This window comes from Phaenicophaeus curvirostris, chromosome 22 (assembly GCF_032191515.1).
Source record: "Phaenicophaeus curvirostris isolate KB17595 chromosome 22, BPBGC_Pcur_1.0, whole genome shotgun sequence".
In the NCBI taxonomy this organism is placed as follows: Eukaryota; Metazoa; Chordata; class Aves; order Cuculiformes; family Cuculidae; genus Phaenicophaeus; species Phaenicophaeus curvirostris.
The window spans coordinates 1985120-2012893 of NC_091413.1; the positions used below are offsets into that span (position 1 = coordinate 1985120).

General features: G+C 41.3%; 1 protein-coding gene and 1 long non-coding RNA gene across 3 annotated transcripts; one reads left to right on the forward strand and one right to left on the reverse strand.

Annotated features, from left to right (window-relative positions):
• The first annotated feature begins 1581 nt into the window (after positions 1-1581).
• On the forward strand, positions 1582-12834 carry LOC138729963 (uncharacterized). The gene is made up of 3 exons (XR_011338980.1): positions 1582-1664; positions 3132-3226; positions 12811-12834. It is a non-coding gene; the product is annotated as an uncharacterized lncRNA (long non-coding RNA).
• Positions 9243-27643, reverse strand: GABRD (gamma-aminobutyric acid type A receptor subunit delta). 2 transcript variants are annotated; one of them, XM_069874578.1, is made up of 9 exons: positions 27421-27643; positions 18659-18771; positions 18019-18086; positions 16925-17145; positions 16033-16115; positions 14279-14416; positions 13201-13353; positions 12391-12602; positions 9243-11740 (listed from the first exon to the last, which is right to left on the reverse strand). In XM_069874578.1, exons 1-9 carry the CDS (start codon positions 27486-27488, stop codon positions 11441-11443), a joined length of 1356 nt encoding a protein of 451 aa, XP_069730679.1. In that variant the 5' UTR covers positions 27489-27643; the 3' UTR covers positions 9243-11440. The 2 variants fall into 2 exon arrangements, with proteins under 2 accessions (XP_069730679.1, XP_069730678.1); XM_069874577.1 differs by having other exon boundaries at positions 13201-13356.
• Positions 27644-27774: the final 131 nt, after the last annotated feature.

The window sequence follows — 27774 nt, forward strand, 5'->3', positions numbered from 1 at the left end:
GATCCGGTGGGTCTTTTCCAACCTGGTGACTCTGTGTGTGTGATGTCTCTCAGGGTCAGTGTGTGCTCTGTCTGCGTGCGGTGTCTGTGTCTGTGGGAAGTGGGGGGTTGTGTGTGTCTGGAGGGTCTGTGTGTGTGATGTCGGTTGGGATCTGTGCGTGCTGTGTCTGTGGGCAGTGTCTGTGCACGATGTCTGTCCGTGTGTGTGTCTGTGTAGTGTCTATGTGATGTCTGTCTGTGTGCACATGGTGTTTGTCTGTGTAAGGTGTTTGCCTGTGTGCGCGTGGCGCCTCTGTGCTTGTGATGTGTCTGCGTAGGGGAGTGTCTCTGTGTTTGTTGGTGGTGTCTGTGCACGTACAAGTCTGCATGTATTTGTCCTGCCCGTGATCACCCACAGGCACCACTCTCACTCCAGGGAGCCCCCACCCTCACACAGCCCCCCCAAAACCCTGCCAGCACCTCCCAATCTCCCTGAAGCTGCCAGGATTGCTTCCCGGGAAAACTCCCTTCCAGAGGAGTGTAGCTGCCAGGCTTCATAGGTGTCGTTCCAAACTGGTAAAGCAGGAAGACTGCAGGAAGGGTAATAAAAAGGAAATAAAATAATGAGAGTAAATGCTGTTTGACTTCTGAGCAGCCAGACCAGAGGGGAAAACCACAGAATATGTTGCAGCAATAATGTTGAATTAACCACTGCTTCACAACAGCAAGTCTGTCAGATAGTTAATGCCCTTCATTTTATGAAGTTGTTTATTTTCTAGTGATGCTTTGATCTTTGGATGTCGCCTGTGAATTGGCTGTGACTGAAGTGAAGCTGTCTGTGTAAAGAAGGAGATGGGGGCTTTGCCTGTTCTCCTGAGGAAGCTGTTGGGATTGTGAACTTGGAGTCCTCTAGTGGAAATGCTCCTTTCTCTGGGCAAACAGGTATCTACCTTGTGTATCTTACAATGATATTCCATGCAAAGAGGCTATTCAAGTAAAAGGATTGCCTGGGGGCTTTTTTTGGTGTATCTACATCTGCCATTGGGCAACAGAAACCCACCAAAGTTGAAAAATAAACCAAACCAAGATGTCACAACTGTTAGATTTTTTTGACAACCTGGAGCTGAGCAGTCATAATATGTCTTCTGAAAATGAAAAAAAAAATAACCTCCAGTCCTTTGTCTCCTGCTTTACCTTTTATAAATCTACATCAAGTCCATTTTAGACACCATGCAGCATATTCCTAATATTTATGGGAGTTTTTAGGTGTGGGCTGGTGATTTTGCATCAGTACAGCCCTGGGCCCTCTTTTGGTGTATCTGCAATGTGCCAGGATACAAAGAAATAACAGTTAACAGGTAGCTGAAGTAGCAGTAAAGTAGCAAAACTTACGCCCATCAGTCTAGATGTTTTCTCTGGCACCAAGGAAACGCATTTTCATTTATCAGTCTTTAATGTGAATTATTCGTGTAGCCACTGTTAATTTTATCTTAGTGGGAACTGTCAATATGGTTTCAAAACAAGCCCTTAAATCTTCACATGTTCCAGATTTCCTCTGCTTAAAATTGAGAACATTATGTAAGATATGTCTACAATAATTCTTTCAGGGCAAGCTCAACTTTGATCTTCCTGTCACGTCAATTAGATGACTTCAGCTCCTCGAGTTGTTGGATTGGCAGATAAAAGGTAGTGCGGTTCTTTAGAACTCTGATTTGAGGTTTTCTGTGGTTCATTGTTGTTATTTTTTCCTAGCACAATTTACTAAGGACCAAAGATTGGGTACCTTTTGAGTGCTTGATTTACGGTAAATTTACACCTTGCAGAGATATTTTGTAGTTGATCACTTAATGCTAATACTGTTATTGTAGAAGTCTTCTTTTGAGTTGGTTTTTACTTCCTTATGCTATAAGTCTGTTTAAACACTTGAATTTCTTAATAGATGTTTCCCGCTTCCGGGCAGATGGCATTTTTGGGAAGGGATGTCAGCTTTGCTCTGTGCATTAGCTGACAAGGTTGTAACTGGTTTGCAAATGAAACATGTTGTGTGGTCGTTGCTTCTGGCATATTGTTTTTGAAACAGAATCGACTTCTCCTGTCTAGAGCTGTAATTCCTGAGTGTATTCCTGAGCATTTTTTTTCTCCACGGAAGTCAGGGAATTTCACTTTTTATCTCTACTAAACCATCCTCAGCTTAATAAAAAGTTGTAATGTTGCTGCCCACTGCACCCAGACTTGAGGAGCTGACAGGCTCCTACAGATATTTTTTTTCCCCAAGTTTAAATTAGATATTGAGTTGTGGTCTCTGACAGCAACTTTGAAGACTGTATTTGTTTGAGCATGTATATCTGCACACGTCCAGCAGATGGCAAGATATTCCTAGGCAACTGCCTGGGAAACACAGCTGTGTGTACACCGCTTACGAGGGGTAGTTCTTTATTTTAATGCTACAGGCTGTTGAGAACTGTTCTTTAAAAATCAGTTTAAAGGGAACAAATTATTTGGGGTTACTGATAATCTAAAGTGCTGCTTCAGGCGTCAGATATTTGTATGAGTGTCTATTAGTCTTACTGTAGTGCAAGGTTTTTCTAACTATATTTTCCTTTTTCAAAGTTCTAAAAGACTTTTACTGCTTAATGGGTTTGGAAACTCTTAGACCACGCAGTACAAGCATTTTGGTGCCCCAAACAATAATGCAGCGAGCTTCCTTATCCCCTGTTTTAGTTGGTGTCTTGAAAGAGACAGGCTGTAATTGCATAGGAAAACTGTCTGCATGCTTAAAAAAAAAGAAGCACCTAAATACCTCATTGAATCCACAGTATGAATCCAAAGTAATTTTCTCTAGGTTTCACATGAAGAAAGTGGTGTCTTTTAACCTTTCAGTGAAAGGAATAATATTCCAAAGTCTCTTGGAGCTTCTTTTTGTTTACAGGTACCACTGAAAAGAAACAACTACTTGTCAAATATAAATTTATACACTACAAGCAGGAGGAAATGAGAATATTTCTGGATTGAAAAGTTATGTAGCTTGGTGAATACTGTAACAATAAATTGACATCCCAGATGTAGCACTTGTAACTAGCATTTTGACACAAATATCTACAAAGCCAGGAGGAAAAAACTAACAAAGTACAATTTTTTTCTGTTTGTTTTTAGGTTAGAGGGAATAATTTTCTCTTCCAGCTAGACTTCGGCATAACCAAGAGACAGAAACAAGTTTGATCTCGTTGTCTTTACTCATCCTGCTTAAGGTCTGTAAGTAATGTGTGTTATTGGCAGGTATGTACTGCGTCTGAAACTGTGTGTATTGAATTCTGTTGTATTTTACTCTTGTGCCTATTGTTTCCCCTGTGCATTTGCCTTTTTCTGATCTACTGACAGATGCATTTGTCTAATGGAAAAGCATTTTAACTTTTCTAAATAGCTCCAACCTCCCTTTGCAAATCATCTCAGCAGTTCTTTTTTCACATTTTGATGTACAGAGCTGTTTGAGTGCTTGTGCTTTATATTAACCTATTGTTATTCTGCCAGCGACAGCTGCAGAAATGAAAAAAAGGAGTATCCTAATGCTTACCCATTCATGCTATGTGCTTCCACTTGTACAAGTCAATATTGTAAAGTTAAGTACAGATCCAAAAACTGTGACTCTGTGAATCCAGGCTGCAAACAATGGGAGAATGATTTAAACATGGTGCTGAGTTTTTTGGTTGCATAAAAAAGCTTTTACAGTTTATACCCATTAAAAAGAATGGTTTTGCTTAGTAGAGTGCAGCAAGCCGTGCTTTATATTCCAGCATATGACATTCATGCAGTTGGGTTAGTAGACAAATGTGGTGGCTTATTCCTGTGAACAGTACTTGACTCTCAGGGTTTGAGAAACCAAAGAATCTCGACTGAAAAGGATATTTGCACTCACTAAAGAACCTTTATGGCAGTAAAAGAGAATTTTCCAAGGGAACTTAATGATACCCGTAAAAATCTGCTAGAATGTCTTGTCAGTTCAAAGAGAATTTTGCCAAAGTACCATCAGATCATCAGTGTTTGACTAAAACAGACATTCTCACAGATTGAATTTTGTTTTGAGTTTTTCATGTTCAAGTGCTTTATCTTCACCTTTAGGACTTAATTAAATGGTAGTTTAGAGAGTCTGTTTGATAATCATTATCGTCATGTATCCGAGATCCTAAAGGGAAAAAGCTCTGCTGTTAAACCCAGGGAGGAGTACTGAGTTTCGCGTTTAAGTCGATATTGCTGAGCGCTTATTCCAGGAGTAGAAGAATTGCAGATTACTGAAACACTCCAGATCTGCTGGTTGAGATGTGAGTGGGCAGCACAGGCACTATTGGACTGAAAGCGTAACACGAATTATCAGTCATAGGTAGGAGGCTCTTAGCTCTGTGTCACTGCCAGTTAATCCCTCTCATCTCCAGAGCACTATCTCTGGCTACAAAAGACTCTGCTCTGAAAGAAATATGTCTCTTTAGAAACAAAGATCAAAGAATATGTATTTGTTACAGTTCAGTTCGTTTCACAGGTGAGGAATTCAGCAGAGATGAAGGCTCTGTCCTTGTAGTTTGGGAGCTATCATTGCTATTTTGATGTTTACATCTCCGCTTTCCACTGGTATAAGAAACTGGCAGGAAAGGCTCTCATTTTTAATTTTGATAGTTCAGCAAACACAAAGTTATGTAATTAATAAGCAAGTGACTCAGCTAGAACCTTCACTGCCTAAGTGACTAAAACTATTGGGAATGTTCCTACTACTGGAGGTGGTTGAAGAATCATGGATGTATGTGGACTACTCACAGAACTGGTTATCTACAAAGTTCTTCTTACACGTTTTGACAGAAAGACGTAGAGTTGTAAGTTTGAAAACCGCGTGGCTCCGTGGCAGGACTCACAGATTTTTTTTCTACTGAAATTACTTCTGGTATTTTCAGCTGCTCTATCCACAAAGTACTTGCATGTTTCTGATAAGGTTTACTGAAATAAAATCCCTCTCCTTTTCTGCTTCCTAAATGCTTCAATTAAGGCATCATAATGACAACCAGTTGCTAAAGACAATTGTTCAAAAAAAAGTTGCAACTGGTACTAGTTTTACCTCAGTAGAAAGAGAAGGCATAGTATCCTACTATTACTTGTATTTGTGACTTAAGATCCTCAGCTATATTAAGACCTGTCAACTTCCCAAAAATATTTGATAGGGATTAGAATGATGATTTTGGGCTATGAACTAAACAACAGGTAAATGGAGAGATGGCTGCTATCTTCAAATACATGTGAAAAGTGAGCAACCAGCTCTGCGTCACTTTTGAATGAAAATACATCCCCATAGAACATCATCTTTTCCAGATCAAGGCAGCGTCATGGACAGACATGCAGGCTGCTTCTCAGCCTAGTTATTCTCTTTTCGTACCAACCAAGAGACAAGGTATTGTTTCTGTTGACATCAATGACAGTGAAATCATTGAATACAGTGGGAAGGAATTTGGGCCAAATGCCACAGAGTTTGGGTGAAAATTATAAGGCAAAGCATTAATCTATTTTATTGTAACATAAACTAGAGTAAAGCGTATATCCCACACAACATCAGAAATCACCATGGTAATTCTTTGCAGATTTTCTTGCTAGATTGAATATTAGTGTTTTTTCAGCCCATGTTAAAATAGACAAAATGAATAATGTTTCAAGACTATTTTAAGTCAACACCTCCCTTACTTGTCTGTCTTATGTAAGACAGAAGCATCCAGAAGCTAACTCACTTTTGTTAACACCACATTAGCCAGCAGAATCAAGAATTCTATGGATAGCCCAAGCTAAATATGCTTAAAAGCTAATAAAACCAAGCCTCTGTGCTTCTGTATTTATTTTTTCAGTGTATTTAAACAACCTGTCTCTGTAGAAACACATTTTTTGCCCACTTTCCATTTATATGTGTTCATCAGCACATAATGCACTGTAATTCATAGGGGGTCCTTTCTTCTTGCTGTCTAACCCCGTCCCAAGACTTTAAAAAGCAATGATCCCCTTTCTGAAGGATAACAGAAAAGGGATGCTTCTACCATTGAAGACACGCAGCTGTCATTTCAGAGGATGGAAGCAAATGGTGATAATTTTAAACAAAAAAGACCTAACCCTGAGGATCAAGTTTTCATCTTGGTTCCTCAAGAATCCTCTTTTTATTGCTTTTCCTGGACCAGACTTAATTGTGCATTTAATGTTCTTGGTCCAGCCAGCATTCAGTTTGGTTGGAAGACAAGCATTCTTAGTTCAAAATGTCACAAATCCAAGAACGGCCCGGATGGATCCTTCAATAAGCATGCACAGGACCACCATTGCAGCAATCTGAAAATAATCATAGCTGACACAGTAAATGTTTCTTCTTTACAAAGTACAGGTTCAATTTTAAAATACTACATGCGCTATAGTTTATAAAGAATATGTATGATCCTCCTGTCTTTTAGATATATCCACACTTGAGCTTGTATATGTAAAAACTGCGCATACAGCCATGAGAAAAAGAGGGTAGGATAATCCAAAATGTATCTATAAGAACATGGTATGTGTAAGACACACAGAAATAGATCTTTTGTGTTTGTCTAACTCTGACAGAACTGTAGCAATACAGGAAGAACAGTCCACCCAGACTCTTACACCAGATGTTTTACAGATTACTCACTATTTCATCACTAAATCACTGGTCTAAATCTAGAGTGATCCAGAGTGAACCTAGAGGTTTTCAGATAGCTCAGAAATGAGGGCTATTTGGATTCCTTTTTTTTTTTTTGGGCCAATCTTCTTGTGGAACAGTGAACTCCTGATAACATCTGATTAGTTCTGTCGGTGCTACATTTTCTGACAGCCTGGGTTTGACTGTCTTCTTGGATTTGTTTTCGCTGTGCAGGACTTATTAAAAGGAATAGCCATGGCATAAAGCTAGTACGAGGGGAAAGCAGATCCCTAATGCATTTCGTAATGCTGGGCTGAGATCCTCAAATTCATTTAATTTAAGACACAAACTGTAAAGGCAGAAAGAGACAGCACCTTTCTCATCTTGGCTACTAGGTCCATCCAAATTGATGTGCTCTTGGCTTAATTTTTATTCAGTTTTCTCTACAAAGAACTAGCTATGTGTGCTTGTAACATCTATTGCATGCAGTATTATTATAATGGCAAACAAGCTTTCAAACACTGCAAGTGTTTCAGGCAGCTCTAATAAAGAGGGCACGAGGGAGTCGCTTCAGATTTATTTTTAATGAAAACATTCCCAGTAACTTTCAATAAGCTTTGTGTTATCTATTCTGCTTCATAGACAAATGTGCAGGGGTGCTGTTTTCCTCCTTGTGTGAAGTGCTTCCTTAGGTTAATGGCTCTGAGTATTTAAAATTGGAGCAATCGTTTTAAGTGTTCTGTTGTACCAACACTAGAAGCTTCATTGAGCTAAATTGGTTTTGCTGCATTATCTATTGGATTAGCAAACTGGTTAAGAACTGATGTGGGAGCTTTTACTTTAACTGGGATAAATACCTTCATTTTTACCCAGAAACAGGACAGACGTTTCTGTATATTAACCTCTTCACGGTGCTGTTACTGCCAGAGTTACTTTCAAGCAAATCATGCAGTATCTCACTATTTTTCATCTTGTACTTTCTGATTGTTTTGAACCTCTTGAGGCAGCAACCACTCTTTTTTAACACACAGTAGTCTGTTAAGTGCCCCACAGAAAGCACTCGCGATCACAGAACGGTACTTTCTCTTCAGTTGTCAAGGCCAAAGTAGAGTTTTACAAGCCCTTGGGCACCAGATAGGCAGGATTTCATTATGGGACGAAATCTCTGAGGTTATTTTGATTTTCTTTCGAATGCATTTTATCTTCCAGTTCAATAGTTCAGATGTCTATTTTGTCTGTTTATAGAAGTTCCAGTTTCCGTATATCTACATTTTATTAACACTTCACACTTAGAATGATTACATTAACACATATCCCACTCACGCCAGTCCACAGAGCAGTACTCTAAATTGCTGAAAGCAACACAAATGCTTTCAGGTACAGCACAAAAAAGAGTGCCTTCTGATCTGCCACATACTTTTCTATTTTTCCTTTCCTTAATGCTAGTGCAACCCATCCACAGACAGCACTCAACAAACGTCACATTTTGTTTACTTCTATTTATTAAAGGCATCATGAATTTGGAGCTGAATAGGGCATTTAGACATCACAGAATAACCAGGTTGGAAGAGACCCACCAGATCGTCGAGTCCAACCGTTCCCATCAAACACTAAACCATATCCCTCAGCACCTCATCCACCCGTGCCTTAAACACCTCCAGGGAAGGTGAATCAACCACCTCCCTGGGCAGCCTGTTCCAGTGCCCATATAAAGAATTAATGGCTGGTGATTTGTAAGTGTGATGATTTTAAATGAAAAAGAGAAAGTAAAGCACACTGGAAAGTGCAGAAGATTCAAATTTAAACAAAACTCCAGTCATTACACCCTGCTCCTATACTGGTTTCTCCTTAAAAGGGCTTGAATGGCATCTGACTTCCCTATTTCTGGCTCTGGAGACGGATTCAAGAAAATCCCACTCCATGGTGGAGGTGTTTTGTCTTGTGCTGCTCAGGCAAGCGCAGCATCAGGAGCTGAAAGCCTGCGCTCCCCTCTGAGTCACCTCCATCCTGGAATGGACACAGCTGCCATATGTACACTCAGTATGTGCTTCAGCCTGCCTGCCATGGTTTGAGATGGTTTTTCCCCTTTATTTATGCTTCTGTCTACAACATTGTGATAGTCAAGCATGCTGCTTTGGGTTTGGTTTTTTTTTTGAGGGAAAGATTGCTGCCACCTTTTACTTTGATCAGTCACGGCAGAGCTGTACACCTTGAAAATCTGCAGTCAAACTACAGAAAAAGTCACTGAAAAAAGATTTTGAAAGAGTCAGCAGGGCATGTCACCTCTGACTGTCTCCCAGATGGAGATGCAACTAATTTTGTCCAAAAACCCCATGTGATTACTCAGTTGGATTCAGCGTAAGGAGTTCTGCCAGGTGCACAATTACCAACTACAACTGCTGAAGTAATTAGATTAGACACTGCCTTTGTAATATCTGCAGCCCCTTCTTGTGAGTTTCTCTAAATAGGAGCCACTGCACATGAGAGAGACTAGGACAATGCACTTAGAAAATAAATGGTGTATTTCTGTAATACAGCATTTTATGGACATCAGGAACAAACACCAAGAAACATAAAATAGAAGCAGAAGAGAAAAGAGGAGCCTGGTTACCTGCATGTATTGAAGGAGATGCAGAATTTCATTAGCTTTCTGGATAAAGTGAAAATTGAGTGATACTTCCCTTTAAGTCAGTATGCTAGAAGGCTCATAAATGATGGTAAATAGTGCCACATAAGTACTAGTTGGATGCACTTACCTAGTTGGAGATAAGAGTTTCTGTCTCTCCTGGTGGGTCTTTCTTCTGTAGAACTCAAAGATATAGGAAAGAAATCAGTATAATCGTATCAGTTTTGCAGATGATGCGGTGAAATAATTAGGATTCCTCAACATGTCAGTGGCAAAATCTTGGAGCAGAATCCAGTGTCTCAGTCCAGGGCTAGACAGGGAACAACTTTGTGGAACAATGGTAGCTTGATGTCAGTTTGGGCTTTCCAGCACACTGTTAATGGAGAGGGGTTTGGTTAGAACAGAAACGAAAGAATGAGCTGAACCTAAGCCTGACTTAGGATAGGAGTGTATTTTCTATTATGGCTCCGCTCAGGATCATTATTTTTTCTTCAGAGCATTCCCTTACTTCAGTGATATTGAACTAATCTTTTTCTACTTTATAAATCTGTGTTAAAATGTTCTTTCAGTGCTGGTCATATGAAATCAAAGCGTGTGTCATAGATAAGTGAGACGGGAAGAATGTGTGTGTACTCCACTGTGATTGAACGCTCGTTTGGTCCTTATTGCAATTCTAACTATTAATCATCAGCCATTATGTTCAAGATCCCCATCTTCAACATCCAACATAATTCATATCTATATCTTTCGATTTGTTTAATCCTGTACCTCCCCATGCTCCACTCCATCATAGCTTTCAGCCACTTGCTTTGCCTCCTCCTTTCCCTCTCTCATTTCATATTTGCTTTTGTGTCAGGTGCTATATTTGAAACAACCTCTCACTTTGAAGGCAACGAAATCCTCCAGAAACATTTCTCTTTAGAAGTGTCTGACATTGCTTTCCTACACTAACAGTGTTTCCATAGTTTTCATCCATATTCCCATGTATTTGCTGTGGAGGTTTTTAGAGGCTAATTATGAACCTTGTATTTCTCGTGAACACTGCATTTATTTGCTGAGGGCATTGGAATTATTTACAGAAAAAAGTTTGCATGAGCTGGGTGAGCAGATCTAGACCTGAATCAAGGAGCATGTATGAGAACCCACAAATTTCACTGTCAAATAATGGAAGCGAAGAGGCCTAACAAGTTAGCTCAGCCTCTGAATAAAACCAGCAAAAATAGCCATAGCGACTGAGTAACTTAAAGCCATTTGACATTTTTTTACTTCACTCAGCTATTTAGAGACAAATGCAGAAAGGATATTTTCAGAGGCGCACATGGTAGACTCTCACTGAAAATTAACAGAACGAATTCCTGAAATGGAGTTCCTTCATTATCAACCACCTTTAAAATTTTCCCAATCCACCATAGAAAGCCTGAGCTTTGCCTATGTTTCTAAATCACTTTTGTGTATTTTTGGGCCTAAATAGTAAGTTTACTGTGTTTAAGTGTTTAAACTTTCATTTCATAGCTGAGATCTGAAATGGAATACAGCCATTATTAACAATTCAGTAGGATTTTATGTAGTATATTTTATTTCATGCTGTGACTTAGAGCATTGAAATATTTTCAAGACGTTATTCCAAGACAAATAATAATTTAAGAAAAAACCTCCACTCCCCTCTATTCCCATTTACTCTGTTTATGATGTTTTTATGATTAAAACCTCCTACTTTACCACTACTGTTAAACTTAGACCACCCCAAAAAAGGCAGAAAATCACTTGTGGAAGTGAGGAATTAACTTTTCCATTACAAAAAGTGAAATGATCTGAGTGTGAAGAGCCAAATCTTCATTACCGATCAACCCTTAAAATGCAGGAAAACCATGGTAATTTAAGATTTAAACTTTTGCTGCAAATATGTACATATGCAAAACTGTCTGGTGGTAATACAGGAGAGAAGGAGCTGGGACTGTTTGGCAGAGCACTTTATCAAATCAGATTGGTTATAAATTGCTGCTTTTCATCAGAATCGGTCACAGGACTTTCTTGACTTCAGAAATGTCTTGAGCTCATTGGAAAATATTCTGAGAAGAGATGGATCAATACAGTTTCTGCAAGGACTGCTCAGTCTGTAGGTATTGTTCCGTTTGTAGCTCTTCACGTGAATTTCCCCCCCTTTTTTTTTTACATTGTGTATGCGACCCAGTATATAACATTGACTGCTGCAAAGGCTGCTGGGAACACGGCTCTGGCATATATATCAATGGTGTCAGCATCGATGGGCTTAAAGAGGGACTTCAGACCACTCTTTTTATCCAATTTCATCAGCTGCTGCCGTTTTGTCTCTCCCGTTTCTATTTCTATTGTGCCGTATGATCCAGGCAGGCCTCTGGGAATTCGGTGCTGCCTATTGGAAATGGCCAGTTCTTGGTTCACACCAGCTATGGAAAGGGAAAACAGAACAATGGCATTCTTCACGTTTACCTGCAAAGGAAAGAGGAGAACCTATATTAGCAATTTATAGGGCAACGGTAGTGTACATCAGCCAAGCTAGCCCTAATGTACCTATGCAATCCCTGTGGAATGGTATTTATCACCTACTGGGGCAGAATCACAGAATTGTTAGGGTTGGAAAAAACCTCTAAGCTCATCCAATCCAACCGTCTGCCCAACTCCGCTGTGCCTGCTAAACCCTTTCCCAAAGTGCCTCTTCCACATGTTTTTTGAACCTCTTCAGGGATGAAGACTCCACCACTTCCCTGGGCAGTCTCTGCCAGTGCTCCACCACTCTTTCAGTGAAGAAATTTTTCATAAACATCTAACTATATTCTCAAACTTTAAGATGTGCTAATCTAGCTCATGACATACTTTGTCTCTTTTATTACTCATTCTCTCTTATTCTCCATTTGCTAACTTAAATACAGCAACAGACCATGTAGGAATATGTCCTCTTTAGTGCTGCAAAGGCAAAGAAGCACATATATTTGGTTGCTTATCATATTAACGTGACGAAAGAATTAACCAGGAAACTTTATTTTCAAAAGGGGTATAAGAATTTGCCTTCATAGCAGAAAAAGAACAGAATGCAGGGCAATTGCTTTTGTCAAATTTTTCACAGCATTACACTTACTGACCTCTGCACTCTGCCTTCTTGCCTTTATCTTGTTCTTTTGCTTTTTCATGTAGTCAGCATTGAAATGTGCAAATGCATATTCCACCAGCGCAGCGAAGACAAACACATAGCAAATCCAGAAGTAAACATCCAGGGCCTTGATGGCAGATGCTCGTGGGAGAGAAGATCGGGCACTGACCATCAGTGTAGTCATCGTGAGAACGGTCGTTATACCTGCCATGTAGGATGAGAACATTCACTTTAGGTTTCACCGCAAATGCTACAGTAAGTGCATTCACCGGTCTGAAGATGAGGAGTGTTTTCACAGTAGAAGCTCCTTAATGGTGTGGCTTCTGATTTTCAAAACAGGGGAGCTTGTAAGAAACTCTGCATTTGTATGGCTAAGGCAGCTTTGAATATGTTGTCCCTGGGTTTGTTTTAGGTCGGAATAAGCAAAACCAGAAGACTTAACCCTCAAAAACTCTTTTACATCTGGATTTGCAACGCTTACTCAGGCAACCAGATCCACAAGCTTAGAGAACATTTTTCGGTCACCGTCCCAGTTCCTTCATACGGGTTCTTTCATACGTCTGCCTCATATTCACTATTGCTTTTAACCATCTATAGAGGGTTATTTTCTGTTCTGTACTGAGGCAGCTGCTGTGCTAGTGTAACAGAATTAAAACATGAAGGAGATCTTTTAAAGGACCTTCTCTGCTGCAAATTCAAACGTAATATTTATAAATGTACCTTCATGGAAAATAAGGATTATGAGTGAGCATAATCACAACTTCAGCGCACCCTTCCTTGCTCATTCCCCAAACTGTTTTACCTAACGACACTCTGGCAGGCACAGCAGACTGACTGATCCAGAAGGACACCCATGACATGGCCACGAGTAAGATAGAAGGAACATAAGACTGAATGATGTAAACTCCTCGATTTCGCCGAAGGTGGAAGTGGAGACTGAGCCTGGGAAACTGCCCTGCTGGAAGAAAGAGCGTACACAAAAAGATTCCAACTGGGTGAATCACAGTTAAACTGATATTCAAAATAACATTTCCTATAGTGAGAAGATGTACATTTTTAAACATCTTTTGGACATGGATCACAAAATGCTTTTCTGAATGTTGTTCAATTAGTCTTTATAAACCCTGCTCAAGGTACTGCAGCTCTCAGCAATGCTGCTAGCTAAGAATAGGTCAACTGATTTGTCTCAGGTCATATCAATGCCAGATCTGAAAATAAAATCATGAGTCTTCTCAAATAACACTTTTGCTTCAAAATGTGTACCGTCTTATCATCTGCTGTAGAAAGCCCTCCAGATACTAAATTTAGATTTTTTAAAAGGCCAAGTTAATTTCAAACTCAAAAAAAAGAGCTTAGAGGAGATGTGCAGCATAAATGAGAATCTGAATACATGAAAGAGGATGAAAAATCAGCAGGAAAGAAATGACTTCAGTCTTTTAAAAACATTGCAGTAAACCCAGTGATACGCATACACACCACTGACTTCTACTGGGTAGAATCAGAATGATCTGACTGTATGTCATAAGCCTCAGAACATCAGGGCTAATGGAAATTTTTCTTTATCTAAAGTTACAAATTAGGTCAAGAAAATGTGAGCTATACCTCAAGTGTTTTTTATCGAGAGCTGTCTGGGTACTCCATGCAGTATTTTGTCAAACACACAGAGCTGAAGGACACAAAATGCCTCAGTGGCTAACTGAAGGCTTGGCGAAGGTTGATATTTTTTGCAAGTGTAAGCTTAAGAAAATTCGTATCAGAAACCTGACCAATTCTTAAATTAAGTACTTAAAGAAGAGGGATTTTCTATTATAGATACAGAAGGCTTCCCTGTGCAGGAAAAAGCCAGATACTGATCCTGAATTGAAGACAGATCCTGTTACCGGATTTGAAGTTCATCATTTCTGTTGTGAACTGGTAACTGGTGATTGTGAACTGAGCGAGCTGCAGCTTATCCAGCCCATGGATCTCGTCTTGGTTTTCTGACCAGTGGTAGACAATGTCCTCTGAAGAATAGCCATCTGCCAAAAGAAAGCTGAATAAACACAAAGTCTGAGGAAGAAATTAAGAACTTAGAGGACTATTGTGGACACGCTGATTTTCACTGGTCCCATTGCAAACACGCTGTGATTCAGACTGGATAATTCACTGTCCTGGCAACACCAGTGTTGCCAGTGTCACACTGGGGTAGCTTTCCAACAGGGAGAGTCATCCCAGTTGATTCACACTGGAACAATGCACTCCACTGTCAGGAGAAGTTATCTCTCAAAAAGCTCATTTGCATCCTCCCTTCAAGGAGAATAGCTGTTCCTGTAGCACTCAGACTATCCTGCCTCCCCCTGAACTGCGCTGGGGTCTCAGAGTCACAGGAACTTCTATTTGTAAAAGAAAATAACCACTAAATCTAATCTATCAAGTCCTGTCCTACTGCAGACTGATCAGAGTGTAATTCTGAACTCCAAAACTATCTCCAGGTTCACACATTAATTTTATGAGATCAGTACTTCTGATAGCAGTCAGGAAGTGTCAGGGAAACCGATTTCCTTCATTGGGGATTCCCTCAGTGTCCTCAAAAAGTATGTGTCCAGTTGGCTCTATCTCCCCTTACAAGCCTTGTGGTACTTTACAGACACTACACTGAAGTAGAATGCGCAGCCAAATTGTTCTGTCAGTTCCCCTCCTAACAGCTTTTGAACTTGCTCAGTGTTTTCAGACCAAAGTGACAGAATGGTAAAGGTTTCAGAGATGTTTAGACTCCTGAAAGTTTTGTAAGAAATGGTGTGGAGAGAACAGAAAATCAAATTTGTGCATCCAGTTAGAGCACAGCAGCGTAACTCAGACCCACACCCACGCTCGGATCCACCAGCTGGTTTGCCAGCCACCAGGTCCATCTGTCTGTTAAGGGCAGTTTGGCATGGGGGCAGCTGGGAGATCCTGCTAGGGAGAAGCGCAGGGATCCGGGGACAGGAGAGAAGAGGGGATGTGTATGGAGGGATTTATGTAATGTGCAAACCATAGGCAATCAATCTGTGCTACTTTAGCTAGCTACTTTTACTACAACTTACTGCTACACCATTTGTTTACTTAAAGAGGTTTTATTCCTATGTGTTTGTTTTACTGAAATCAAACCCCTCAAATTCCATTAAAAAATTCAGCCCCCACCAAAACTCCCTGCTGAACTCGCTGGGAGAGGGAACACGTTGCTGGTTCTCTGTGCTGGATTGCTGTTCACTGCCTGCTGCCTCTGCATTTGGCGATTACATAACTAAAACTGTAGACTGCTATTTTTGACAGGATAACATGGTATTGTGGTTAATTGCCTAGAAGACAAAGTCAGCGCTAAAAAAGAAAAAGAGAAACTTGTGCCAACAGGCCAGTGGGTCTGCTCAGAAACTGCTGTTCACAAACCCTGGGAACCCTCAGCACCTGAAGGGTGCTTGATATAAAACCCACAAAAGGCCAGATTCGTTGCCATCAGTTGGTTGGCCCCTGCTTGTGCCGGGTGAGATTCATTTAGAAGTATTAATGCTCCTGGGAACTACATGCTGATGATCGATAAAATACAGCAAATGGAGTACCAGAGGTGCAGGCTTTACACAGAAGACAGATGGTATGAAACACTATACTCAGCCCTTACAGCTCTCCAAATCCAACATGCATTCTTGCTCGTCCATTGGATACTTGGAAAGGTCCATGTCACAGGCCACTGTTGAGGTAATCCTGTTCCAATAATGTGAACAACAGTTAGTTGCATTCAGACAGAGCCTTTTCCTCAGAACTCAACAACTAAATGGAAAATTTGAAACCTTAATACAGGAAACTGTCTTCAGTGTCCCTATGGCTGTTGTCTTTACTAAGGCTGTGGGAATCCTAAATGGGGGGGAGTTGAAGAAAGGTCAAATAACTTACCTAATGTCAGAGGATGCTTCAGCTACTTCTGCTGAAAAGGACTTTTCTGAGTCAAATCTACTCCCTTCCACTGTCCCAAAGTTCACCAATGCCTTAAAGGTGGGTTTGGACTTAGGATTTCCTAGGTGCATACTCATTAATTTTTAGAACATTACACAATGGGCTTTAAACATAGTTACTGAGTGCTAGCTCTTCCAAAGTGAGGGAACAATTCTTGCTCTGAAAGATGGGGAGTTGAGCCTAAATCAGGCTCTTTGCCTGAATCTTTGCTCTATATTAGGCATAGAATAAAATCATTAAGGTTGGAAAAGACCTCTGAGATCATCAATTCCAACCATCAGCCCATGCACCTCCTTGCCTGGTGACTAAATAGTAGTGAGATGTTTATCTGCCATTAAGGGCATTTTGAAAATGATCAGTGGTTATGCAATAGGAGATTTATTAGTGTTGCAAAGACACCTTCCTGGCAGTGAAATCCTTGTAAAGCAAAGGGCTGCCTGACAGGAGTTGCCAGTACCATTTTCCATTTTATTTTAGGAAACCATCTTAGGAAAACTGAGTGATTATCTGTTCAAGAAGTTAATATGTGATAGAGCATACTTGCACTCTTTTTGACGCACCTGATGCTGTATAAAATGACTCCATCTGGCTGGAGCCTGATAAGTTTGTTTTCCACAGTCACATCATGGAACCAGGCAGACTTGGCATTTACTATGAAAGTATCTGGCAGCCAGAGCTTGTCCACAAACCGGCTGTCTAAGCCCAAAGTTTCGTTGGTGTGATTGTAAGACAGACGGTCATCTCGCCAGCTCTGGTGCAAAAATACGGTCATGGTATATTCCTGCCATGAGAGAAATCTGATTAAAAAGCGATGCTAAATAAACACAATGATAACACCTTGGGACTTGGTAGAAAATCCTTGTATTGGCCTAGAAATGCCTTAACTGTTCCCTGTGCAAATAAGTATTTTTATACTCAGTCAACCATAGAACTGCCCAAGCATTTAATTTCTGTCGTGTGCTTCTACTATGGCTAAACCCAAGATATCAAAAAGTGGTTCAATATCAGTGTTATTAATAATGTGTTGTTAGAGATGCATATGTTTTAATGAAAAAAACCCAGTATATTTACCTCCATAAGTACAACTTTTGGTTTTGGAGGTGTTTTAAAGCAAAACTAAAAAATCAGGTGAAGTTATGGAACTGTAATGAAGGGAAAGAATGGAGGGTAAGTCAGTGTTTTGGTTTTAAAATTACACCTATTATGTTTCATAAGTTCAGTTAATACTTGTTTATGTGACTTGTAATCTGTTACACCCCACTGCTTTATCGAAAGGTCTTTGCAGAAGGACAGAGGAGCATCTCACAACCAATCATTTCCTTAGCTTCTTTTTGCAAGTATCTGTGGTGAAAAGGAATTTAAACAGACATTGGTGTTCATGCTTAAAATTAGGCTTTCAGTTAGTAAGTGCTGCACAGGGCGTCCTTCCTAAGAGTGGTAAGAAATCTCAGTGACTTATACACAGCTTGGTTCCTCTCAGCCAGAGGAGCCTCTGTCTATGGCTTCAAATACAATGTTTGCTCTTTGCAGTATCTTCTTGAGGCAGTGTCTCCGCCCAAACATGTTGGTGATCAACTGTCCCTCTATGTGGTCAGTTTTCTACCCTTTCTGCAGTGCATCCACTCACAACTGGGGAGGTTTAATGGTTACGTACCATGTTCACTTCAGAGATGTGGTCAATGCTGGCTACTTCAATCGCAAGAGCAACATTAACAGGAGGACCTGAGAAAAAAATGTTTGATTGGTGTAATTTACATCATGATAGTGCCTAGAAAAATATAAATGACCCAAGATTTAATTCTTTCATACAAAGTGATTTCATAAATGTGTTTTCCATGATAAAATACACCTCCCATGTAAAATCTACCTTAGAGCAAGAGATTTAAATCCATCACAGATTGCATCCTCAGTTGCCAAGAGAACACCTGGCTTCAGTGATAAAGGGCATGAGATACAATCACAACTACTGAAAATTGTGGAATCTCTTCTGGAAACCACATCATCTCCTTTCAGACAGCCTGACTTCAAGCAAATGCATAGATTATTATTAATGTAATCCAGAATTCCTTCAACTGAGAAGTTAAGAACTCTACCAGCAAGAAGACTGAGAAGACTGTTGCTAACTCTGCTGAAGTCTTTTTTTCAAGATAAAGCAAATAATTGATTGTTATTATTTATAGTATCCAAGTCATAGACACCCATAACCTTTTAATCATGTAGAAAATAAAGTTTGTGTAAACATCAGAGTAGAAGGATTGTAAGAAACAGAAGAGACATTACTCTTAAAGCCTCACCTCCAATCCCAGGCCTGAAATTACGTGCATACCCTTTCATCAAATCATCCAGGTTGGGTAACCAGGATATTTCGATGTTGGAGCCTATGTAATCACCAATGTCATTCATAGCTCTAGGTAAAGAGAATAAGTATCTTTTAAAGCACATTTACAAATAGAAAAAGAACAGAAGCGGAAGACATTGGCTTAATGTTAATCAGCCACATTAATAATTTAGTAGAATAATAGTGTATATAGGCAGAACCATTTCAGACATTCCTGTTTAAATCAAAACATATTTCAGGCAAGACTGTGGCCTCTTTCTGAAATACAAACACATGCTTTTTAAAGATTTTTTGCTTTTTCTAAAAAAGAAAAGAAGGCAGGAAAAAAAGAGATTTAGAAATGTAAAGAAAGCATGAGGGAAACCAAGATTCTTTGTATACTGCATAAAATGCATCTGTGGATGCTGAAATGCAGCGCTCTGGAGACAGCAGCTGTGACAGCTCCCAGTACCACTATGGAAGAGCTGAGATCAATAAGGCTGGTGCATTGTCAGATGTGATGGGAAAACAGTAAAAATTACACAGCTGAAATTTGGATTTAACATCTTCGATACTGTGAAAAGCACCATTGGGCCTCAGAAACATGAAAAGCAATGCTAACAGAAGGTGTACAAACACCTGAAAACTGCAAAGATATGGTGAAAAAGGAGATCTCACTTAAGAAGGGAACAGCTGAAAGCACAGAAGCACCCAAGGGGGCATCCCCACAGCCCCAACCTGGCACAGAGCTCAGCAGCAGCGGGATTTGGTGCTGGAACTCAGGAGGTGCTTTCCATGGCCCCCAGAAGCCCCAGTAGTTCTCCCTTATTCTGAGCCAAAGAGGTGTCTGTCTACAGTCCAGATGACTCGTGAGGCTCCAGAAACCTTGAGAGGGGCCCGTGGTTCTGCAGTGCAAGGAGCTGCTCATCGTGGTGAGCCTGAAGGACTGGACCATTGGCCTGGAACCTGAGGTGCGCTCCATGATCGTAGAAATGCAGGGGTAAGAGCCTTGGCTATGGTCCAGGATTTGGGGCTGTTCCTCTCCATGGTCTTGAGCAGTAAGTTAGGTACTCATAGCACCGAAATGTCTCTGCTCCCCCTTCCCAGGTGCCGCTGAGTTTGGGGCATATGGGGATGGTTCTGCCATGCTGGGAGGGCTCCAGCTCACCTGCCACTTGCCAGAATCAGGCAGCTTGAGTGTTTGGCCACCTGTGTGCTCAGGTCAGGAGTGGGGGATGACGTGACACACACATCCTCTTGTAGGCACTTGTAGGGCCTGAGTGAGCCACCACAAAGGTAGCTGCCAGAAGCCACCACTCCCCACCCCGATTTTGTCTGGGAGGCGATGCGCTGCTGTCATATCTGCGCAGCGTGCCACAGCCCCTCTCTCAGGAGCTGACACAGGCTGCTTTCTCATCCAGCTAAGCTCCCTGAAAGCATCAGCAGAGTTTCTTGTTGCCACTTCCCACCACCCTGCAGATGCCACCCCTCGGCCCTCCCAGTACAAGCAGTTATGTGGATATTCCATAATCTCTTACAAACAAAGGCAAGCTTATATTGCCTTCATTAACTGTTTAAACTGAACTGGCAGACTTCATTTGAAGCATTTCTGTGCCTGCTTCCGCAATTCCTGTTGCCAGCTCTGTGACTGATGTGGCAGCAATAGATAAATGAAGGACTCTGACAGCGTCTGCCACAACTATTTGCCAAGAAAAAAATTGCCAGTGGTTTGAGAGGGCCTGTGTCTGAATGGAAGTACTACAGCAAAACTGTCTGAGCATCTTCCAATGAGAAGGATGTTGAGGCTCTGGAGTGAGTCCAGAGAAGAGCAACGAAGCTGGTGAGGGGCTGGAGAACAGGCCTTATGAGGAGCGGCTGAGAGAGCTGGGGGTGTTTAGCCTGGAGAAGAGGAGGCTGAGGGGAGACCTCATGGCTCTCTACAACTCCCTGAAAGGAGATTGTGGAGAGGAGGGAGCTGGGCTCTTCTCCCAAGTGACAGGGGACAGGACGAGAGGGAATGGCCTCAAGCTCCACCAGGGGAGATTTAGGCTGGACATTAGGAAAAAATTTTTCACAGAAAGGGTCATTGGTCCCTGTCCGAGGCTGCCCAGGGAGGGGGTTGAGTCACCTTCCCTGGAGGGGTTTAAGGGACGGGTGGACGAGGTGCTGAGGGACATGGTTTAGTGTTTGATAGGAATGGTTGGACTCGATGATCCAGTGGGTCTCTTCCAACCTGGTTATTCTATGATTCTATGAAATCTGGCATTTAAGAGATATACATCACTAGTGACAGCAGAGAAACTCATTAAACATCAACGAAAGGCTGCAGAGTAAAATACTATAAACATATTCCACGTTGGTACTTACATAACTTAGCGTGTTCATGCAACATTGACCCACATAAAACACACAGGTTTTTCTCTCCAAAATCCACCAGCGTAGGCATTCCACTCAGCACATGCGGTTACTGCCAGCACAGTATCTTACAGTAACCAACTCTTCTTCTCACAAGGGACTGAAAGAAAAATCTTCCATTGTCCCGGTCATAAAATCATTGCTTCAGATGTATGGAGTCAATTATACAAGGAAGGAGTTCAGGGATTACAATGTATAATTCTAAATTCAGCAGAGACACTGAAAACTCACGTTAGCCAAGCTGTCAAAGCTTAAGTGACCTTAAAGCATAGGGACACCGCTCCAAAGGTAAACCTCCTGGTTCACAGCAAATTGGTAAAGTTGGGGATTTCTATTAAATTGCATTTAGAATGTTTCCTTGCCATGAGCGCGCTGCTGTATGTTCGTCTCAAATGAGTATCTCTGATATTTCTTAGGTTCCCTGTTTCTGGAAATATTAAAGCTATCAGTTAACATAGAAAACAAATTTTTAAGTTAGGGCTGTAGCAGATTAGAGAACGTGAGGCTATGTTGAAAGTAAAATGTACATACTTGTAATTTGTAAATCTCAGACATAGATGTGGAATGGTATTCCTGATCGGTACAATGTCTGAGCTCCTTTAGAGGTAAAGAATGATACTTGAAGTCTTTCCGTAATTACAGTAAATAACTAGGATACACTTGAATTAATATATCTGCCTATAATCGCTTTGCCTTTTCAGTAGAAGATGATGCTTTTCAAATCCTGCTGCTAAAACTGCAGCCAAGTTCTTCAAAGTGTTTTGCAAACCACACTCAAGTCAAAAAGCAACTGCTCTGTAGTGACCCGTCTTGCCTGATCTGTGAGGGTGGGAGAATCTAGCTTGTGCTTCCTACACACAATAGTGCGAGAGTGCTCGGTACAAGTCATTGTAAAATTAGAATACCAGGTATATTTAGGAGTACTCGACTTGAGAAAAATAATAAAAACAAATTCTGCTACTCCTCTTTCTCAATAAGCGTTGCTATTTGTGTGCACTGAGAACTCATCCCCAGATAATTGACTTGTAATCAGTCATTTGCTATAAAACACGTAATGTCACTGTAAGAACTGCCAGGAGCCTCATCTGTTCTGACAAAGCATTTACAGTATGCAGCAGTTCTCTTGTGTCTGTGTTCTATTTTAATGGCATTAAGGAGAGCCACAGAGCTAAAAGGAAGCTAAAATGATGAGTGTTGGGTTAAGAACTGTGGGCTGTAGCTTGCCATGTGTTTTAAGCGGATTACAATCTAGAGGGAGTTTTACTTAAATATCCATGACACAATTAAAATGAATCTTGTTTCTATTATTAATAAAGCCTTAGGGTCAGATCAGCAGTGTAACAAATGTGTTGAAGTTAGGGGAGATATATGCGTTTATTACCCATGGGGGTTATTAAACTATTACAGCTGAAATAAATTGATAGCTTGATTTACTTTGGTGAGGTTTATATTAGTCGTTCATCTCTAAATTTCTTTGAAATGGGCAACAACATTCCTCTTACTCAGTTACTGCCATTCTCACACACTGGCACAGTGCTCGCAGAAGGGCTTCTCTGTACTCGAAGAGAATATGTGAATCAGAATAACCTACAGTTTCATTTACAAACAGTTATCCTAGAGTTACCAAAGGCTTTTGCTAGCATTAGGCTTTTTTCATGCAAATGATTAAGGGACCAGAGCATCTCTTATATGAGGAAAAGCTGAGAGAGCTGGGGCTGTTTAGCCTGGAGCAGAGAAGGGAATATTGAGGGAGAGGAGAAATAACACTCTCAAGAATGTTATTCTTCATATAATATTTTAATTTCTTTTTTTATCTGGTGAAGACAAAAGTGTGAATATTAGCAGACAGTATAGCAGTCCTCAGGCAGAAATTATGCCATTGGAAAGGAGACCTTTATTTTCATAGCACCTTCCAGGCCAGTTTGTGATGACTATTTTGAGTCATTCCTCTGGACTCCTGTACATCAGATCCAGTGCTTGAAAGGTACCTCAAGGACGGTGAAAGAATTTCATTCATACCTGATAAGCGGTTGGGATTATATGTGGCCTAAAATATTATTCATTTATCATACCTGGAAAGGGAAGACCGGCATAGAAAAGATGCACTGGAAGGGATTAACTTTTCATAGTGTAAGCAGTAAAGATGAAAAGAGAGGGAACTACTATTAGTTGATTCAGCAACTTCACCTCCTGATTTAAGCTGCTGTAAAGCTTGTTTTAGTAACAAAAGGACTTTGTAAGATTAAGCTATTGATTTGTAGAATTCAAGGGGCAGAGTAGCTCATCTAAAAGCTTATCTTTCCCTTGCACCAGGCCAGAGTGGATGTCTGGCTGACCAAATGCCACACAGTCCTGTGTACTAACATAACTCTGGATGTCATTCCCAAATCTAAAGCTCAAGAAGATGGTTTTTCATCCACACTCTGACTCTGTGAATCTCTCATTTCAAGCAGATTCTCTGGAGAATTTATCTGCATCTGCCCGTATCTGGAGTTTAAGCACTGTGAGAACTTCGACAGAGCTGTTGTTAGCAACAGAAAGCAGATTACTGCTCTTTAAACTATGAAAAGAACAGTTAGTTCTCTTGCACAGTTGACAAAGGGGAGAGGAAATCACCATTGGTAAACCTGGCAAAACTATGAAGTTCTTTGCCTAACAAAACTGTCCTTGACACAGGTTAGGGAAAGCAGCTCCAAGCTATGAGTCTTGATTGGCAAAGAAATGCGTCTCTTTCAAAGAGAAGTAGTATCAGTCTAGAATAAAAAGTACATATACCCCTAAATCCTTGCTATCCCAGCTGACATCTTTCTCCCAGCTGCTGCAGGACCATTATTCTACTAACATGGAGTGATCTGGAAGAGAAATATCCATCAACTTGGATGGCACACCTTCAGAGGGCTTGTAAGGCTAGTGAAGTATTGGCCTGTCCTCACTCTCTCGAAGAACACTGCTTGGAAATGCTGTTAGAGGTTTGTCAGTATTACTAGGAAAAATCTGGGAAGTATTTAAATTCCACCAAGGGAAGAAGCAATCTCTGTGTTCTGTGCGAATGGCTGTGCTACGGCAGCTGAACAGGAGATAACATTTGCAACATTATTTTTGCACAGCAGTGCCAGAACCTCAGCTGAATCTTTAAGTCAGGGGTCAACAAGGTCCTGACTTTAGGTCACACTTGTAGGGAGAGCATGCTAGCCTTCTGACAAACATGTATAGCAGTAAGATGGGGAAAATCACATCTTCCATCTCCTGTTTCTGCTTTAAATCTGCTAACCTGATTCTTTCTGGGACTGTGACATAGTTGTATGAATCTTTAAGCCTGGTAGATGGAAACACCAATTCGACAGATTCTGAGGACGGGGATGGAGTACATTTCATTGTCTTTGAGATAATCTCTTGGGGGTAAATATCCCAGATGTCATTGCCACTCAAGAAAACTTTCTCTTGAGAAAAAGACAAGGAGTATCCTGCAAGGTCAGTGAACAATCTGGCCTCTGTCAAACTCCGGGATTATCCCGAGCAGTACGCGAATCCTTCCCATCTGCCATTCCTGACTAAGTGAAGCTCACTGTAAATATGTTTTGTATTTTGAAATGTAATTGAAAAAGCATTAGGCTTAATTCATTGCAACCTTTTGAACATAAAAGCCCTTATTTCCTCTCTGTGAGTTTTAAGCTACAGGAAATGGACCACTCTTTGCATATATTCGCATGTTAAAGCTGCTGTTTCCACGAATAGAAGTCAAAGGCTGAGGGAGACACAGAACAGAAAAACAATTCCAGTCAAATGTATAAAAGTAATTTGACATAGCATAATCTTAAATATAAAAGATACATCTATTTTTAATTAGAGAATTAAAATCTCTTTCAGTAAAGGATTATGAAGTATGCCATACATCCCACAACTCCTACCAATGGTACTCTTCCCCTGTGGAAATGAAGGAGTGTTTCACCAAGTGTATCTCAGCAGGTAATCTCTTTTACTATGGTGCATTAATTATTGCAGCATCTTCAGCATATCAAGTACTGATAAATAGTGAAAGCTACAGGATTTGCCCCAACAGGCTGTCAATCACGTAAGTGCCAAACTTCTTGCCACTAATCACAACCTCAAGCAGACACAAAAAAGCTACTTTTATAAACCAATTACCTGCAAGCAGCCCTGGCATCAGTACGATGTGCTGCCTTAGGCTGAATTGGCCTCACTGGCTTCAGTCAAACAGGACACATGGCAGAGAAATTGCTCCAAATACAGCCCTCTAAAGCACCCTGAAAGGCTCAAAAATGCTGTGAGGAAGCAGCCTATGTGTATTCCCCACTACCCTCCTCTGCCAAACCTTAACGTGATTTTAACGGGTAGTTTTTCCTGTGGGAAATCTGATGTGGAACCACTGAGTTCAGAACTTGCTGACAGGGTCTTCCTGTTCTGAACATGTTTGTGCTCACACCTGTCAACACGCAGCCTGGAGAAGTCCCAGCAGAGAGCTTCCTGCTGTTGGAAGGGATCACAGTGCATTTAGAAAGCAAAACCAGAGCAATACAAGATAGCTATCGGGAGTTTTGCCCTTTATTATAAACCCGCAGTATTAATAAAACGCTGCTCTTCATAAAAGCATCTCTTACCAAAATAAGTATCTGTAATACCGTATTACAGAACTTGAAGGAAGAAGAATAGGGGAATTATTTCATAGGTCATCTGTTTGTGAGTAATTTTATTGATGCAAGGATAAAATCTCAGTGTAGTTCTGTTTAACTCATCAAAAGTACACATGTAAGCAAGATTACTATCTTTTTACAAGATTAAACAATGTTCTGCTGTAGCCACGCTAAATCCTGAATCTCCAGGAAGCTGTTGTGCTAAACAGAGCAGCTTTCTCTGACCCTTGAATGTCTTACACTAGCATATTTGGAAAACTACTACCAGCTGAACAGCTGGGATTTGTTTTGCCTTACTCTCTGCCACGAGTACACGTATATCTAACAAACAACTCATCACGATTGTGTAACTGGAGGAAGAAAGTCAAGTAACTAGGTAATTAATCCAAATATAAAATCATTTATCCAACTAATTACAGGTTGCACATATCCTGGCAGTTGCTGTGTCTAGAAACAGGCATTGAAGACAGAGGCTGAGAAGGCTGACTCTTCCATAAAATTCCCTTTTTTCTTCTCTTCTGCTCGAACACCACTTCTCAACCAAAATCCTTAATGCTAGCCCAAGCGCAGAGAGACAAACAGGGTCACTGAAACTGTGGACAAGATCTTGATGCCCTTTGGTCACAAGCAGTATTTTCTCTGCCTTCCCTGTAATACTGGATTGCTTCCAAGCATCAGGGTGAGAGGGTCTGACCCTGGATAACAAATTCAAGGTCATAGGAAAAATCACTTTGTCACTCCAGAATGAGAGCAGTTGACTTGCCATTTCCTCTACTGCAAAAGCCTTTTCCTTCCCAGTGAATACAAAGTCGAAGTAACAAGACCCCTTTAATCCCACAACCATCTCTGCTCTCTATGATGTAGGCATGGTTTTACATGCAGCAAGTTCTTTTTTACTCCCCCTTCTATTTCTATTGCATAATCATGGCAAGCTTTCTCCACCAACAGCCTCCAGATCGGCAGAGAATATAGAGAGAACATAGCCGGTTGCCTAGCTAACACCTTCAGAACCCAAGTGACTGAGAACTGCAAACATAGATCCTTACAATTTGGTATTTTAAGAAATGGTTGGTGTTTTTTCTAAGATCTCTGCCAGTCTCTTCCACTTCTCTCAAGTTCAGGAGGCTTAATGAACCCATTAGAGAGGAATGTCTGTGTTTTGGGTTCTAATTGTGCCTGTGGAGCCCCTAAGCAGAGCTGTTCGGTTCGTGCCCCAGTGGCTGAGCTGGGTTTTATGGAGTTTGGAGTGCTGGCAGGCCCCTGCAGAGCTGTTGAAGGGGATGAGGCTGCTGGGATGTGCAGCGCTGTTACAAAAAGTGATTGCCCTCAATGTAGAGCAAATGCCCTCAGGGAAAGAGCTTCCACTGGCATCCTGTTAAAAAAACACCCCTTGATTAACCCAGGCGACTGCTGCTCGCTTGGCAGCAGTGCATCCTCTGCTAGGAAAAGGAGAAAGGGAAAAAAAGTCTGGGCACACTGAGGAAATTCTTCAGTCAGGACCCCTTGTTCCGCTCAACACTCACTTAGGTGGTCGTAGCCCTTAAACGGAGGCCAGGGCAGGAGAGGGAGCAATGACAGGGGCAGGAGTGACGGCCCGAGCCAGGGCTGGCACCTCTGACCCCGCATACCCAAAGCGTGGCTGCCTGAGAAAGAAGGAAAAGGTGTTTCTTACCTGATACACCTGTGCTGCTGGGTGCACAGTAGAACCAAGGCAGGCAAAACCCAGGTTAGGAATTCCATTTTACTCCCATTTATTAGACGGCGGCAAACAAAACCCCGGCTCCCCGGCTCTCCTGGCAGCTCCAGAGCTCCGGTAGCGTTGCCATCCTCGCTTGCTGGGAGAAGTTGAGGCTGAGTTTGAAGCGCTGTCGTGTTGCTCAGCAGCAGCAGCCCCCACAGTCTCCCCCGAGCCGGGGAGCCGCGCCGGCAGCCGGGGAGAGGGAGCAGGGAGCCGGGAGCCCCTCTCTCCCCGCTGGGAGCAGGGACCTCTGTACCCCCAGCTGCTTTCAGGAGCTCCTGCCTCCTC

Excerpts from the sequence above, each read along its gene's own strand:
- GABRD (XM_069874577.1), bottom strand. The coding sequence starts at position 27,488 with ATGGAATTCCTAACCTGGGTTTTGCCTGCCTTGGTTCTACTGTGCACC. Across the intron at positions 17,146-18,018 it reads ACATCTCTGAAGTGAACATG|GAATATACCATGACCGTATT; the intron begins GTACGTAACCAT and ends CTCTCATGGCAG. Across the intron at positions 14,417-16,032 it reads CATGTTGGATTTGGAGAGCT|ATGGCTATTCTTCAGAGGAC; the intron begins GTAAGGGCTGAG and ends TTCTTTTGGCAG.